General features: G+C 36.2%; 1 protein-coding gene across 1 annotated transcript in view; it reads right to left on the bottom strand.

Moving 5' to 3' along the window:
* Dnaaf6 (dynein axonemal assembly factor 6) overlaps positions 1-18,768 on the bottom strand; it is a 51,203-nt gene that overhangs the window by 29,132 nt on the left and 3,303 nt on the right. Inside the window, exons 3-6 of the mRNA NM_001024890.2 lie at positions 14,462-14,632; positions 10,864-10,936; positions 8,720-8,825; positions 544-640 (exon numbers count right to left, since the gene is read on the bottom strand). Coding sequence (NP_001020061.1) covers positions 544-640; positions 8,720-8,825; positions 10,864-10,936; positions 14,462-14,629 — 444 coding nt within the window. The 5' untranslated portion in view covers positions 14,630-14,632. The remainder of the gene's footprint in view (positions 1-543; positions 641-8,719; positions 8,826-10,863; positions 10,937-14,461; positions 14,633-18,768) is intronic.

Here is an 18,768-nt window from a genome sequence, read left to right as displayed (position 1 = left end):
TGGTGACATGGCCCCCCATGTGTTGTTTCATAATTCAAATAAGGGAACTAGGCAATACTTTACAGTTATTTTTAGTAAAAACGATCAGACCTGAAAATCACGAAGAAAACACCTTTCAAAGCTCCTCACTGCATACTGACTGAGTCATCCCAAGAATAGAGAAATAACAGAAAAGGACAATTCAGGGAAGGAAATCTTTTATCCCATTTGGCTTGTCAGCACATCAGACGGTAATAACTGGTCAGATAAATGGACACAACTAGAATGGAAGAATAGTCAGTATGATTAAAATCTGTCAATAGGACTAGAAATGGTATATTGGGTCATATGCTTTATCGTGTTTATTTGTTAATTTTGTCTAACATAGATAAGCTTAGGTGATTTTTTGATGTGATCCATTTTAAATGATCTCACCAGTGTCCTGGTGTGTTAAGCATAGCAGACAGCATTTGTAGTTTATATATTTGTTTACAATGTTATGGAAATGGTAGTTCGTTATCTATACCGTTCAGTACAGAATTGAGAGAAAGAGGTGAAGCTTACCACCAGCTCCTGGCAGCATGCTGTTGAAGGATCCTTTCTTGTTAATCCTAGGTACACGTCTTCAGTTCCCACCGTTTGTTGGAACACAATCTCATAACTGAAAAAAATATCAGTTTCAATGACAAGACTCAGGTGAAAGAACAATTTCCTGTCACATCACACAAAACAAACAGAAGACTTTTGAGGTTATGTTAGCACAAAAACATAAAGAAAGGCACAGACTAAAATAGATTAAGTCCTCACTATTTTTCAAATATCTAGTAGTTCACAAAGGAATACAAGCCTAGAAATTCAATCAAACTCTAAACCCTGAGGGGCAGGACTGTATTTTTTTGTACATACTGTTTAAAACAATGCTTATTTGCTTCAATTCTATGCCAAATGTGGGTTAAAGGAACTTACAGTACATGCCCAATAAAATTACAAGTAAAATCAAAACAAAACATTCTTTGAATAAACTGGCTCAGAAAAATACTGGATCCATACCTGCAGGAGGGATGCATATAGAAAACTTCCTTTGATGACTTTAAACTACAATGTAAAGACAGTTCAGATTCAATCCTGCCTGTCATTCACTATGTGACTTTGGTGACAGTGTAAATGCACAGGCTTCTACAATTGTATGACTTATGGACAACATAGTTGTGAACAGATCTCTTTGGTTGTTTGTGCTTCTAAGCTTCTACAACAGAAACAGTGGTAGTATAATTCTGACAGCTGGACTATAGGGTTTAGATTCAAGTCCAATGGGATGCTTTATACATGGAAGTCTTTCGTTTCTGCACACACCCCTATACACAATTCACAAACACTTCCTTTCTAGGGATAAAATGGATAGACGCTCCCACCTAGAAGGTACACTAGTTCTTCCAATAGAATGAAACGATGATTCACTGGGTTTTTCTTTTCATCTTTCTCCCCCTTCCCCTCCTCTCTTCCTTCACTTCCTGTTCCTTCTTGTTCCTCTTGCTGCCCCTCTCTTCTTTCAGTGTTTGGGATCTAAATGGGGGCCTGTGCTAGAGAGTGTTTTAGCAACGACCTATACTCTCAGATCTATAAGCTTTTTTTAAATTGTCAATTCCACCCAGAGAAATGGTGTGACAGCACATTATAAGGCTGGAAACTATGTTTACTCTCTTACAGTTCGTAAATAATAAAGTACAAGAATGAAGCAGAAATTCCCAAGTTTGAATGAGAGTATCAATAAGTAGCTGTTTGACATGGAATTCCTTTCTCTTAATAAGCTGTGATGTCTACCAAGTATTTATAAATGTTCATCCAGGTTAAGATAAAATGGAAGGAACTAAAGTACATGCATGTTACTTCAAAATGAAATTTCTCAAGTTTCTGCATGTACCCTGAGCAAAAGGTACATTTTTCCTAGTTCATACTACGTAGATTTGCCTTGGGGTCTCTAAGGCACCTCAGAGTTTATGTATCCAACAGCAAACTGTTTTTCTCCATCTACAATCCTAAATAATAAGTTCAGCATCCTCTTTAATGCTTTCTTCCCATTCTTCATATTTAATCAATTACTAAATCTTCCTTCAAACTCCCTGAAGTAACTCTGTTCAAGCCAGTAACTCGGCTTAGGCCCTTATTATTTTCCTTTTGGTCACTTGCAATGCTTCTTTTTGTGACCTCCATGTTCTTTATCCATTTTCTTCTTTCCATATTAGGGCATTTTTGAAGTGTATATCCATAAGGTAAAAGAAAATCAAGATAAAGATTCTTGTAGAGCAGCTTTGCTCGTGTCGTGACTGGAGTAATTATTACTCACTTTGAACTTTGACAGATGCTCTCTCTGGAGAACTTCAAATGTCTGGATGAAAAGTGGACATTGACTCTAGTTTGGGGCTGGCTGCATATGGATGGGAGACATTTATTCTATAATATGACAAATGAGTGACTTTCATACAGATATGTGGGTACCACAAAACTTAAGGGTTACTTTATTCATTCTTTAGACATAGAAATATGTCACATGTCCAGCAGTAGAAGTTAATAGAAAACAAACTCAGTGGTGTCTCTGGAGGTTCTATGTCTCAAAAATGTCATACCAGAACCTTTTATTTGATTTTAACTTTATCTTTTTTTAACTTATTTTTTCTCATTTTTACCCTACAAGTCTTTTGTGTACTATGGCTTCCAGGTTTGTGTTCCTGAATGTCAACAAGTGGGTCTCGCTGTCTATATGTTTCTTGTGACTTTTCTTTCTTCTTGTTTGTTGTGTTCTATTCCGTTGTGTTTGGTTTTTTAAATCTTATTATATTTTATATTATATTATCCCTTAGAAGGCTGTTTAGTTTCTAACGAGACTCATGAAGGGGTCGGATCTGAATTGTAGGCAAGTGAGGAGGGACTGGGAGGAGTAAAGTATAGGAAAACTGTAACCAGGATATAGTAAATGAAAAGTACCTATTTTCAATTTTAAAAATTGGATTTACAATATGGGTATCCCAATATGAATTTTCTTTTGAAAGATTTAAAGTAAATTCTGTCAATTGAAAAACTAGATTTTTTTTTTAAAAAAATAGGGTATCCAGAGCAGGATGAGAAGTTTGACATTTTTTTTAAACTGTATTCCTTTTGAATGTGTTTATTTTGTAGTAAGTATGTGAATCACGTAACAAGTATTATACCTAAACTAGTTTACTTTTATTTTCATCTAACAACAAAGAGATGGATAATTTTCCCAAATATGATGTGAGACATTAAGATTATCTGCAAATTGTCTGATGCCTTTATCAGCAGGTTTTAAAAGAATGTTCATGGTGGGGGATGGCTAGTTTTATGTCAACTTAATGCATGTAGAGTCACTGGAGAGGAGAGAGCCTCAACTGAGGACATACCTCTGTAAAATCAAGCCATAACAAGCTTGCAGGGCATTTTCTTAATTAGTGATTGATTTGGGGGGATCCAGTCCGTTGTGGGTGGTATCACTCCTGGGTTGGTAGCCTGGGTTCTATAAGAAAGCAGGCTGAGGAAGCTGTCGAGAATAAGCCATGGCCCCTGAATCAGCTCCTGCCTCCAGGCTCCTGTCCTATGAGTCCTCTCCTGACTTCCTTTGATAAGGAACAGTGCTGTGGAAGTATAAGCCATGTTCAGCCTTTTCTCCACAAACTGCTTTAGTCATCCTGTGTCCTCATAGCAATAGTAACTCTAACCAGGACATGGACCAAGAAAAAAATAACATTCAGATAAATGGTTTTAAATCATGGATTTATTGGGGGCTGGGGATTTAGCTCAGTGGTAGAGCGCTTACCTAGGAAGCGCAAGGCCCTGGGTTCGGTCCCCAGCTCCAAAAAAAAGAACCAAAAAAAAAAAAAAGTCTTCAAATCATGGATTTATTTATTTGAAAGCTGTATCTTTCCTTTCAAGTAATTATATGTGATCTACCATTGCTTTTATTTTCAAAACTAATATAAAATCGTAATTTAAAAAATATTTAAAAGAAAGAAATTAAAAACATTTTAGAATTTAATGAAAATGAAGATACAACATACTCAAACTTATGGGACACAATGAAAGCTGTGCTAAGAGGAAAACTCATAGCGCTGAGTGCCTGCAGAAAGAAACAGGAAAGAGCATATGTCAGCAGCTTGACAGCACACCTAAAAGCTCTAGAACAAAAAGAAGCAAATACACCCAGGAGGAGTAGAAGGCAGGAAATAATCAAACTCAGAGCTGAAATCAACCAAGTAGAAACAAAAAGGACCATAGAAAGAATCAACAGAACCAAAAGTTGGTTCTTTGAGAAAATCAACAAGATAGATAAACCCTTAGCCAGACTAACGAGAGGACACAGAGAGTGTGTCCAAATTAACAAAATCAGAAATGAAAAGGGAGACATAACTACAGATTCGGAGGAAATTCAAAAAATCATCAGATCTTACTATAAAAACCTATATTCAACAAAATTTGAAAATCTTCAGGAAATGGACAATTTCCTAGACAGATACCAGGTATCGAAGTTAAATCAGGAACAGATAAACCAGTTAAACAACCCCATAACTCCTAAGGAAATAGAAGCAGTCATTAAAGGTCTCCCAACCAAAAAGAGCCCAGGTCCAGACGGGTTTAGTGCAGAATTCTATCAAACCTTCATAGAAGACCTCATACCAATATTATCCAAACTATTCCACAAAATTGAAACAGATGGAGCCCTACCGAATTCCTTCTACGAAGCCACAATTACTCTTATACCTAAACCACACAAAGACACAACAAAGAAAGAGAACTTCAGACCAATTTCCCTTATGAATATCGACGCAAAAATACTCAATAAAATTCTGGCAAACCGAATTCAAGAGCACATCAAAACAATCATCCATCATGATCAAGTAGGCTTCATCCCAGGCATGCAGGGATGGTTTAATATACGGAAAACCATCAACGTGATCCATTATATAAACAAACTGAAAGAACAGAACCACATGATCATTTCATTAGATGCTGAGAAAGCATTTGACAAAATTCAACACCCCTTCATGATAAAAGTCCTGGAAAGAATAGGAATTCAAGGCCCATACCTAAACATAGTAAAAGCCATATACAGCAAACCAGTTGCTAACATTAAACTAAATGGAGAGAAACTTGAAGCAATCCCACTAAAATCAGGGACTAGACAAGGCTGCCCACTCTCTCCCTACTTATTCAATATAGTTCTTGAAGTTCTAGCCAGAGCAATCAGACAACAAAAGGAGATCAAAGGGATACAGATCGGAAAAGAAGAAGTCAAAATATCACTATTTGCAGATGACATGATAGTATATTTAAGTGATCCCAAAAGTTCCACCAGAGAACTACTAAAGCTGATAAACAACTTCAGCAAAGTGGCTGGGTATAAAATTAACTCAAATAAATCAGTTGCCTTCCTCTATACAAAAGAGAAACAAGCCGAGAAAGAAATTAGGGAAACGACACCCTTCATAATAGACCCAAATAATATAAAGTACCTCGGTGTGACTTTAACCAAGCAAGTAAAAGATCTGTACAATAAGAACTTCAAGACACTGAGGAAAGAAATTGAAGAAGACCTCAGAAGATGGAAAGATCTCCCATGCTCATGGATTGGCAGGATTAATATAGTAAAAATGGCCATTTTACCAAAAGCAATCTACAGATTCAATGCAATCCCCATCAAAATACCAATCCAATTCTTCAAAGAGTTAGACAGAACAATTTGCAAATTCATCTGGAATAACAAAAAACCCAGGATAGCTAAAGCTATCCTCAACAATAAAAGGACTTCAGGGGGAATCACTATCCCTGAACTCAAGCAGTATTACAGAGCAATAGTGATAAAAACTGCATGGTATTGGTACAGAGACAGACAGATAGACCAATGGAATAGAATTGAAGACCCAGAAATGAACCCACACACCTATGGTCACTTGATTTTTGACAAAGGAGCCAAAACCATCAAATGGAAAAAAGATAGCATTTTCAGCAAATGGTGCTGGTTCAACTGGAGGGCAACATGTAGAAGAATGCAGATCGATCCATGCTTATCACCCTGTACAAAGCTTAAGTCCAAGTGGATCAAGGACCTCCACATCAAACCAGACACACTCAAACTAATAGAAGAAAAACTAGGGAAGCATCTGGAACACATGGGCACTGGAAAAAATTTCCTGAACAAAACACCAATGGCTTATGCTCTAAGATCAAGAATCGACAAATGGGATCTCATAAAACTGCAAAGCTTCTGTAAGGCAAAGGACACTGTGGTTAGGACAAAACGGCAACCAACAGATTGGGAAAAGATCTTTACCAATCCTACAACAGATGGAGGCCTTATATCCAAAATATACAAAGAACTCAAGAAGTTAGACCGCAGGGAAACAAATAACCCTATTAAAAAATGGGGTTCAGAGCTAAACAAAGAATTCACAGCTGAGGAATGCCGAATGGCTGAGAAACACCTAAAGAAATGTTCAACATCTTTAGTCATAAGGGAAATGCAAATCAAAACAACCCTGAGATTTCACCTCACACCAGTGCGATTGGCTAAGATCAAAAACTCAGGTGACAGCAGATGCTGGCGAGGATGTGGAGAAAGAGGAACACTCCTCCATTGTTGGTGGGATTGCAGACTGGTACAACCATTCTGGAAATCAGTCTGGAGGTTCCTCAGAAAATTGGACATTGAACTGCCTGAGGATCCAGCTATACCTCTCTTGGGCATATACCCAAAAGATGCCTCAACATATAAAAGAGACACGTGCTCCACTATGTTCATCGCAGCCTTATTTATAATAGCCAGAAAATGGAAAGAACCCAGATGCCCTTCAACAGAGGAATGGATACAGAAAATGTGGTACATCTACACAATGGAATATTACTCAGCTATCAAAAACAACGAGTTTATGAAATTCGTAGGCAAATGGTTGGAACTGGAAAATATCATCCTGAGTGAGCTAACCCAATCACAGAAAGACATACATGGTATGCACTCATTGATAAGTGGCTATTAGCCCAAATGCTTGAATTACCCTAGATCCCTAGAACAAACGAAACTCAAGACGGATGATCAAAATGTGAATGCTTCACTCCTTCTTTAAATGAGGAAAAAGAATACCCTTGGCAGGGAAGGGAGAGGCAAAGATTAAAACAGAGACTGAACGAACACCCATTCAGAGCCTGCCCCACATGTGGCCCATACATATACAGCCACCCAATTAGACAAGATGGATGAAGCAAAGAAGTGCAGACCGACAGGAGCCGGATGTAGATCACTCCTGAGAGACACAGCCAGAATACAGCAAATACAGAGGCGAATGCCAGCAGCAAACCACTGAACTGAGAATAGGTCCCCTATTGAAGGAATCAGAGAAAGAACTGGAAGAGCTTGAAGGGACTCGAGACCCCAAAAGTACAACAATGCCAAGCAACCAGAGCTTCCAGGGACTAAGCCACTACCTAAAGACTATACATGGACTGACCCTGGACTCTGACCCCATAGGTAGCAATGAATATCCTAGTAAGAGCACCAGTGGAAGGGGAAGCCCTGGGTCCTGCTAAGACTGAACCCCCAGTGAACTAGACTATGGGGGGAGGGCGGCAATGGGGGGAGGGTTGGGAGGGGGACACCCATAAGGAAGGGGAGGGGGAGGGGGATGTTTGCCCGGAAACCGGGAAAGGGAATAACACTCGAAATGTATATAAGAAATACTCAAGTTAATAAAAAAAATAAATAAATAAATAAATAAAATATTTATTAGACAGTTTTGGAGTTAGACGTAAAAATGTTGACAGATCATTTGTCATAAAAGTTTTTCAGAATAAAGTAGGCCAGACAAGAAGATGAACACTTGAAGGTAGAGAAAAGATCTTAGTTTGAGGCTAGCTCAAAGACTGGGGCCTTACCCACTGTAAAACAAAATACAAAACAAAGTGCCTAGAACTAATACAAATGTGCTATGTATATGCATAATGTACTATATGAGACTAGTAGGATGTACTATAACAAAGTACATTGTACGTCAGCAATACTTGCTCTCTAGTTCAACGTGTTTTAAATGCTCAAGATTTTAAGGCATAAATGTTTAAATTCATTTAATCATGAATTTTATCTGTGTATGTAAATATTATTTCGGTGCCTTAAAAGAGTGAATTTTGATCAGAATGAAAAGACTTAGTATGAAAAGGCTGCAAAGCAAAGATTGAATTCCAGTTGCAAAATATACTGAATACTGAGCATCGGAAGTTCTAGTGAATAAGTCTGCATAATAATTGATAATTGGAGTGAGGACATAGCCTTTTATTGAAGCTACAGAATACTGAGTAATTAAAAGTAGGTCTTTGACACACAAACATGGTATTGTCATTTGGAGTGTATGAATTTTTATAATTTAATGGCTGTTTTTCTCTCACTGGTAGTTCTCCATTAAACAAAACTGAAATTGAATATAAATTTCACTCTTGCTAAATAATAACTAATAGAAAGGCATTGTGTTTAATTATTTGTTTTTGTTCTAGAACAGGAAAAATAATTGCGCATGATCTCTGTATGACACTGTAGTTTTATCTATTATGTGGTGCAATTCATTCATGAATTTTATAAAAATATAATAGTATCAGATGACATTCGTGAATTTTATAAAAATATAATAGTATCAGATGACACATCAGCCTAAGTATCTAGACACAGTCCTGATGTCATATGACTTACTCTGGGACTTCTCGAGCATCCCATATATCATCATGCTCTGCTCCTTCTGGAACCTCTTCTGGATTCCAGATGTTCTCACTTTCATCACTCCTGGGTTCAGGAATGGCTGTGAAGGAAAGAGAGGAGATGACTGCAGCAGCTGCTTGCTCATGTTCTCCATACTCGCTTGGGACAGCTGATCAGAAGCACTGTTACTTGTAATCACGAACTTACTTTTGGTCCACATAAACTAAATTATCAATATCAATATACACTAATACAATGTATGAATGTAATAGTTACTAAAGAAAAGGCACCAAAGGAAAAAGAAAATAAGAAAATAAAACAATCTGTAACTAGATGGCATGGAGATAAAAAATAGTTATGCTGGTGGTATACATATTTTTTTCAAAGCACAAATATGGTGTTGTGTAAATTTTTTACATGAAAGAAAAAACTGAAGTGCAAGGAATCTGATTTGGATAGAGTTATACTATCATACATTTTGTTTTACTGTAAAAACCCGTTGATGCATTTCCTGTGTGTCCGTAATGCAATCTTACAAAAAGAAAATGTCAATTAAAGAAATAAAGAACAGTGTCTAGGATGATTACTTTTGAATGCAGTATTTTCCTACTACACATGTGCACTTTAAAGAAAATCTCAATCACTTGTCCTTTATGCAGAGCTGAGCAGGTGCTTTGGTTTTTCTGTGTCATCTTTAAGTGTTCAGTAAGCATGCAGAAGCCCAGCTTGCATTTGTTCTCTTGGCACATCAATTGGAGACCTACGTTAGGCTCAGAATATTACTTTCAGTCCTTTTAAGCTTTCCCAGAAATGCACCTGATGGTCAGGTTTTCAATTCCACAATTCTTTGTAAATCATCTGTTTCTACCTGGCATGAGCTTTCTAAAGCCTAAGTGCAGACTCATATAGAGCATTTTACATGTGACTCATTGACCTCCAATTGTTGAGATTATTAGACCCACATTATTGGAAATATGGCAGTACAGAAATCCATCCAGATAGGAACTACTCTGTCAGGTAGTGAATATCTCTGGAGTAGGGCAAAAAGCCTCTTGAGAACGTACAGTAATAATACCTGAAAATTTAAAAGCATCCTCAGACCTCATTTTATCCATTATTTTAAACATTTTTCTATACACTATATTTTAAATCAGTTAATTCGATGAACAAACTGTGCATCCCCTTTCTGGTCATCCTCTGATAATTTTGATCAAGAACAACAGAATCAATGCTTTAACATTTTCAAAGGTTTGTAAAATATTCAGTTCTGTGACAATATATACACAAAAATGTTTGGGTATTGAAAAAACGATTTCTTACTTTCTTGAATTGTGATTTTGTACAGTGTTAGATGAGTAATGCTAACCCTGAACTACAATCCTAGGCCCTGGGTCAGGAACGTTCTAAGGAACCCCCTGAATTCCCTTCAGAAGAATTTTGGTGTGGGGTAAAATTGCATAGCTATTTGGCTTACTTTCTTCTTCAGAACACAACTTCGATTTCCTTTGTAGTCTCAAAGATTATCATATTGCCTGGCACTTAACAGATTCTCAATAAATATTTACTGAACTTGTATTAATAAATTGGTTTTGGGAAACTGCTATTCTAAAGGGCTTGAGGTCCCTATAGTCGCCACAGAAGAAGAGCAATGTACCTACACTGAGGCCTCCTAATGGATGAGCTCCCCCAGCTTCTATCTCAAAAAATGTGCCAAGGAATGTAGACAATTGGAGGCAAAATTATCTTCCTTATTAGAAACCTACTAACCTGTAGCAGAAGTAAAATGACATCTTCGTATGTCAGTGGCAGCTAATCGTGGGAACAATTGCTTCAACTCACCTCTTCAACTTTTAAAGACTGCATGCTTGTTTTGAGTTGAGAAATTAAAAATTAATTTGTTGTCATGTGCAACATGATGTTAAGTAGGATGACGAAGTCAAGTCATATGTATTACTTCACATATTTTTTATTTGTGGTGAAAACCCTCAAGATATACTTCATAGTAATCTGAAGTATCTAATACAATGTCATCTAATGAATTCCTCTTGTGAAATATGAGTTTTTATTACTCTCTGACTTTGCTGAGGAAAATTCTTTATTGATTCTATTTATCTATTTTACTTTATAAAATAACTTACCTTTGGACTCTTTTGCTTTAGGTGGTCCAATATTCCCAGGGCCCATGGCTCCAATAGTAGATGAGCATTGTCCCTTGGAAAGAAGAACAGAAGTCCAATATTCTGTAACTACTCTTTTATAATAAATATCACTAATAATTTAAACATGTCAAGTTTTCTAAACACTAAGAAAGTTCCACTTTAATTCTTCACTGCTGTTATACAATACAGACACAAACGCCAACCATTATGTTCAATGTGTTTTCCTTGTCCTTTCGGACAAAAAGTATTTGGCTTAATAGACTCTGAGGTCGAATTGATTTTTTTTTTTTTGGTTGAACTAAATCCCTGGTTCCAGCCCAGTGAATCATGCATCCCTTGGGAGAAGAGGACTGAGACACATTCATCTCTATGAAGGTTAGACCCAAGTATTAGGAGAAAAACATTGGCACTTTGAGGTTCAGTCAGTGTTTGGTTATAGTTAAACGAAAGACAGACTTAAGGGAGCATTCTATTGAAATGAAAGTAAACAGAAGCTAAGAAGTTAGACATCAAAGGAACCATTTAAAAGTCCCAGTAACTTTTTATCTCTTCCTACTTTGGGAATGAAATATATCTCTTTCCCACACTTCCTAATGCAGTAACTCCCACATCATAGTGTCAGGTGAATGCCAAACCACTTCTGTTTTCATATAGCCACATGCTTATTTTTGCTATCTTTTTATTAAAAATTTTTAGTGTGCATACCCTACAGAACAATCTTCACTCTTTCCAAGTCAGTGCGACACATATTTACCCCATCACTTCACTGGCTTCTTTCAGGGATTCTTTGCTATTTCAAGACAAACTCAATTTCTTCCTAATTGTTCATTCTAACATCAGACTCTGAAGTACTTATTACTGACAGTCAAAATAGCCCTATTTCCTTGGATCCTGGCAAAGTACCACCTCTACCTGTCCCCCTTTTTAGTTCTTTCCCTCATCACCCAGGACTTCAGACATGCACAGAAGTTGCAAAGTCTTGTTTGGGTGAGAAGAGTTAATATTTGTCCCAGCAGCTCACCTGGTTCTTTATGATGCTAAACTATTTCAACAGTTATAAATTACAAAATAATAGGTAATTTCTCTACAGTGTGAGAGATGGTTACTACTGTTTTTCAAATGGAGATTTAAAAGCTTTGTGTGAGGAGTTAAGTAACTACAGATATTTTTATGTGAAAATCCCAATAGTATTCTGGACCTTTCTTTCTCTGTGTTTAATCACCGAGGTCACATGAATGTGTGGTACTTTTATTAAATTATTAATCATCAGAATACTAATAGTCAATCAGAGCAAAGCGGTTCTTGGAACATAAGGGCCTCTTATTTTGCAGTGTCTCTTTCCACAGAAAATTTAAATCAGTAGAAATGAAACCGTGAACATTTTAGCAAAAATTGATATGCTCTTCATGGACAGTTATGATTGGATGAGCATATGAGAGCGGAGGGGAGTTCCAATTTATGAACTTAATGAAAAGAACTGATTAAAAATAAAATTTCAAGTGAGAAGATAGAGTGAAATTTTAAAATATCACCTGGTAATTGTTTTTATAAGGACATCATTTAATCCTGTACCATGCACCCACAGCCAATTATCAGAGAAATTGGTCATTCCAATTCATGCCACTTTGTAACACTGAAGAGATTTTGAACAGCCTTGTCACGGTGTCTGAAGATTGGTGGGATCTTATTTCCCATAAGTCTTGAGATCCCCTCAGGAGTTTGAAAAACAACAGACTCTCTTCCCGATCTCCCAGAGACTTAACAATTCATTTAGAAAAGGGATTGTGTAAATGAACCAGTATGTGTGCAACAGTTCTCTTGCTGTTTTTCAGAGTCCATTTTAGAAAACACATCACTCTTGCAATCATTTCCTGGTTCTCAGGATGAATACATGTTAAAAATGAAAGGCATTTTCCCTCCAGGAAAATTTAATAGTTCAGTAGGAACATTAATTCTTCTCCCACTGTACTGAATCTCTGATTCTATACCCTCTTAATGCTATCTGTACAGAGATGTCTGAATGACCAATTATCTCAAAATTGCTTATAACCCACATATACACAATCATATATTATTATGGTAATTTTCTATTATGAATTGTGCAATTCAGTAAAATGATGTTATAGTCTCTATTTTCATAAACACTCATCTTTCCTCCTGGAAATATCCCTAGATGAAAATAACCATCCCTAGATATAAATACTAAAGGCAAGAGGCTTTGTAACCAGGGCCGATCTTTACCTCTGCATCAGTGCCAATTGCAAGTTCTGCTCAACAATATTAAGGGCTTCAGTTTTTCAGATACTTAATATGCTCTATGTAGAATAAGGCCGCCTTTCCCAGGATGTGTGTTCTGGAAATTTAGCATCCTATTTCAACTTGGATAGCAAAATCAACTTGTTTTCCCAATTTCATGGATACATTGCACCTAACATTTTCCTCTGTGTCTTATTTGTCATATATATTTAGTGCTATTATTAATGTCTTGATTTTTCTTTGTTTGGCTCTACTAAGGCTTTCTCTAAATCTTCATGTCTCCTTACCTTGATTCCAAACTGACTTAGTAGTCCCCTCCTACAAATTTTATTTCCATTTAATATCTTACTTAATTCTGGTCCATTTTACCTAATGAAGGTGGATATTGACCTGGACCACTGTGTTTATGACCCATTCATAAAATACTTGGTTTTCATACTACGTCAAAAAATTTGGAAAAAATAAATTGATACATACTTTCATTGAACATGGTTTATTTGTGGTCATAGTGAGTAAATTCATTAAAACACTTTTATACAAATTGAAATATTCTGATATATTAGAATAATTATACACTGAACTTGTATCATCATGGCTAGTGTAATTGACAAAGTTCTTTTTTATTTATGGAGGGGAGGGTGAAATGGGCATTATATAATGCTGTTTTGGTTATCCAGGAAAGAATAGCAGTGGTCTTAAATTGGTAACTCTTCTATCCTAAATGAGGGCCATCTTGCTGCCACAAGGCTTTAAAGTGTTACCTTTCCAGGTGTTGCCAAATGAAAATCACCTGATCAGACACGATATATTTATTTAAGCATGTACTGGGAAGCCCCTATTAGTAGACAGAAGCTATTTTTCCTATTATTTGGCTCAAAGTATTTTTCTGTTTTCACATGCAGATTTTTTAAAAAAATAAGAGACTTGGATTGGGAGATCAATTAATACTGAATAATTGAAAATATTTGCTTTGTAGCAATATTGTCTAGGCATAAACAATCCTAGCTACTGCTCTTTGTAATAGTTGTCAAGCATTCTTTGACCATAAATATAAGTGACAAACATTTTGAAATGTGGCTACCGCTACCATAGTTACAGAACTATTTTCCTATTCAGTGTTCAGGTGGTGTAGAAAAAAATGTAATTATGCTTGCTAGAAATGTACGAGAGGTTATAGTCTCATGCATAATAAGCCTTCCAGCCTCCTATGCATGTATCAGATGACACAGTTCTGCTCCCACAACAAGATGGGAACGAGTTGTTCAAATACAGTTCCACAATTAATTTAATACAATTAATTTATCTTTAAGTATATGATCACCTGTTGAAAATCAAAATCATCCTCTTCTTCAGGATTCAGGAGATTGGACAGTGCTTGCAGGGCCGAGGCAGAAGACAGTGTCTCAAATCGCATATTTTTAGCTTCCACGTTCTTTGTTTCCAACTTCCCTGTTTCTATGTTCTCAGCTTCTGCATTTTCTGATTCCATATTCTGAGGAGGAGGGAGATCATACGTGCTTTTTACTTTTCTCATGTAGCCTTTCTTTTACTGTGTCACTCCACTGCCTCTGTCATAATTGCAAATGCTTATAAGCTCCTGCACACATGTAGTTTGCTAAGTCCCAGAACCCAGGGAAGAGAGTAAACCCAAGCATTGAGCCTGCTTTACTAAAACTTCTTATTCAGTCTCACCAGCACACACCGAGTTTCTCCCTAAGTGGGTCTTGTTTTTTCAGTGTGTGTAAGAATGACCAGGGTAAAAGCTTTAGATATGGCTCAGTTGTAAAACGCTTGCCTACCATGTTCAAAAGCCCAGGTTCAATTCCCAGCATTGCAAAAAGCAGAGAGAGAATCCACTTGGTGACTTGATTAAAAGGACAACTTGTTAGAGGCTGTGTACTTGTATTGGGGGACACAGTTTTTAGACTATTTTTTAACATGTTTCATATCTGCTGTATATTCCAATTAGTGAACTAAAAAAGATTTTGCCCCAGGTATATACCCAGATAACCTTTACTTATTTCATATATTTGCCTCGGGTAAATGTGTACCTCTTTGCTTCATTTATTCTGTTAATTAACCTCTGATGAGACCTAGCCTTACACTGACATTTGAAATGAGCATTGGCTCATTTTAGTGAAATTCATGAACAAAGAAGCACATGTTTTTTATGATTATAACAGCAATACTGAATCCTGTCATCCTAGTAGCAATTTTGAAAATAATCCCTGCAGTTACATCCACAGCAGGACAGTTAAGATCTTTAAAAAATACATCTTGGAGGTGTCAGACTTTAATGAGGAGCCTGAAAAGGACTGGAGAGTTGTGCTTATTGTTGGCAAAATGGGCAAAACCAAAATAGGTATCTTTCCCATAATTTTACAGATATTTTTGAAACATCATTTTATAAACTTCATTCCCAGAGAACATTTCTCTAGCTGTTTTAATTACACATGAAAAATTTTCCATTATACCTAGAGTGGTAATAAAAGTCCTGATATAGTCACTTGTCAAAATTGACCTGTATGGACGGTATTTTCCAAGTCTTGTTTTATAAATTTTTTTTTACTTTTTTGTTGAATATATAACTGATTTGGGGATGTTAAGGGTATAAAAAATGTTAACTACTTCTCTATTTATAATATGAAGGCAAAATATCACACTGGCTAAGAATAAGAGGGCTGGGGTCATGATGTTTGGAATTTGATCCTTCATGGACTTCTTAGCTCTTTGGCTTTGAACAATTATTTAAATTCCCCCCACCTAAATTTCTTTATCTGGAAAGTAGGAGATAACAGTAGCGTCTATCTCTTTGAATTGTTACAAGTATTAAGTAGCTTAATACATATAAAGGAGTCTGGACTAGTACCTGTTGCATAGTAAATATGCAACCTATGTTAGCTATTATTATTTCTTTAAAAGTTTCATTTTCTTGGACATGAATTTCACTTTTAATGGTAATGAATCCTACATTAGTGATAAAGCTCATTACATTGGAAACTCATTAAATCAGAAAAACTGAAATATAAGGTAACAAAGCAACCTCTCTCACAGTCTGGTGTGCTAGGAAATGAATAATTGACACATATGAAATCAAACAGAGAGGGTTCTGTTTATATTTTAAAATTCTTCTTTGATTATGTGTTCATTAAATATTTAGCCAACATAGAAAGCAAAGTGTTTACTGAAATATTTTCTACCTTTGACAGTGAAAGGGAAAAAACACACCCAGTAGCAGATATAATTAGGATCCTGCCTAGAAATTGTACAATGACGTGTTTAAGAAACAAACATAATGGAATTGTTTCTTACATCAACATTACTTACTCTACAAACTTTCTAACATGATGGTCAATTATTCAGTTCCAATGCTGGTAGCTGCTTAAATATGAAAGGCTATACAGCATCTTTATTATCTAGACTATAGTACCCACCGATAGTTGTATGATCAGGAGGCTTCTGAGACTCAAATAGGGAGTCAGAGAGAGAAAAAACAAACAAACCATTAAGCTAAGCTGTAAGAAAGATATTCAGAAGTTCCAAATATAGCATCTGATGTAGCCATAGCAAGAGCTACTCAAATAATCCTCTCTGTCTAGCAGGATTTCCTGGATGTAGAGAGATATTCCAAGTGACATGGAACCCCAGCTCATGTGGGGGTATAGGAAGGGTCTAGTTATTGAGAAATGCCAGGGGTTTGGACACTACTAGATACATATTCAGGATAAGACAGGGATCAAAATTCCAGAGGGAAATAGTAACTGAGCCAGGCCCTGCATTGGGGCTTTCTGCCATCCAGCAGCCACAGGGGAAGTGATGAAGGAAGATTTGGGCTCACAAAGTATATGGAATACAGGATTGAGAAAAAAAAAACAAATTAACTCTAAATTTCTACCAGTTACTTGGGAAGGCTGTGACTGGCTTTGGGGTAGGAATAGGGCAGTGAGGGCACTGAGAAGCTGTACACATAGAAAGAGCATCTTCAAAACCACAGCTGGGATTTGGCCAGCAGTTGATAAATAGTGAATGAAATATGATTAAATTCATAGGAATGTGGCACATCAAAATAGTATCCTTGGAAGGTCACATACTGATGTAAATTATACCATCAATGCTCAAAATATTTTAGAAATTGTCTTTTCTCTTGGTATTCCCTTCATAAGTATCACTAAGAAAATAGATATCATTACGGCATCATTCAGTTTGATTACACATCAGATTTGTCTCTGAGTGACTTCCAGATATATCTAAATATCTACATTCAAAATATGAAGATTTGCTTTCTTGAGAATATTAAAAGGAATATGATACAGCCCTCAAGGCAGTTCTAAAAATATCAGTCTTAAATGCAATTGGAGCAATAGCAACATTATTGGAATAGTATACTAGCCACTCAAAGTGACTGCATTGAAGGAATGACACATCTTGGGGTATAGGTCTGTGTTTAAAAATCCTTCACGGGGTTGGGGATTTAGCTCAGTGGTAGAGCACTTGCCTAACAAGCGCAAGGCCCAGGGTTCGGTCCCCAGCTCCGAAAAAAAAAAAAGAAAAAAGAAAAAAATCCTTCACAAAAATTCTTAGTAATATATTATATATCTGAAACATATTTGCAATTGGACTTCCAAATCCCATTGGCATAAAATCACATAGACTCACATTGTAGCTAATTGGATTCAAGATTTGATATAATGGACACGTTTACAAAAGTAATATTTCACTATGTGAATGTAATAACAATCTGTAAGCAAGTATTTCACTATGTGAAATGTAATAACAATCTGTAAGCAAGTAATTAGTCCTGATAAATTTGACAATAAAATTTGAGACACAAAAGAATAACAAGTATTTTTAGAATAACTAAATAGCTCAAAATATCAAAAAGAAATCAATTATATGAAATATTGAAAAGCCTTAAATCCAATGAAAATGAAAATGCTACTAACCTTTTAGAAGTTCGGCAAGTCAAAAATAATATTAAATTAAAAGAGTTAGCAAAGCTCATTTGTCATGATTACCATATTTAAAAAGAAAAGAAAACATGCTTTTGAGTTTTTTGTCAGCTTAATACAATCTCAAGTCTAGCAATCGGTGATTTCGGGATATAACCTCCGCCTAATTTTCTGCCTTTCTCACACAATCTTCTCCAACATATATATTTTCTACTTTCTGTTAATAATGTACCCTCTAACTTGCAGCCTTTAAATTTCACAGTATATTTTTCTAATTACTAGACCACTAGGGCAGACTAGTGTGGTGATATTTTTAAGAAAAAATTTCTAAAGGTATTGAGCCTATATTTCAATGCAACATTTATAATTCTTTTATCACGTTTCTTTTTGACAATTCTATACATACAATCCCATAATGAATTCTGATTACTTTTTCCTCAACATCCTTCCTTATCTTGATCCTATCCCTGTCACCCCTCCCCTCCTCCCCTCTATCAGTTCCTTTCCCAGATTCATGATTTTTTTTTTTGGGAGGGGGTATGTTAGCCATTTAGTTTAACCAGGGCCTTCTGTGTGACCACTGAATTTGAACTATCCATTGGAGCTTAGTAGAGTCATCATTGACACAAAGTGAACAAGTCTCCCTTCCTGAATTATCTAATAGTTTGGCAGTGAGAAC

This window comes from Rattus norvegicus, chromosome X (assembly GCF_036323735.1).
Source record: "Rattus norvegicus strain BN/NHsdMcwi chromosome X, GRCr8, whole genome shotgun sequence".
In the NCBI taxonomy this organism is placed as follows: Eukaryota; Metazoa; Chordata; class Mammalia; order Rodentia; family Muridae; genus Rattus; species Rattus norvegicus.
This window is presented reverse-complemented; position numbering and strand designations above follow the sequence as displayed.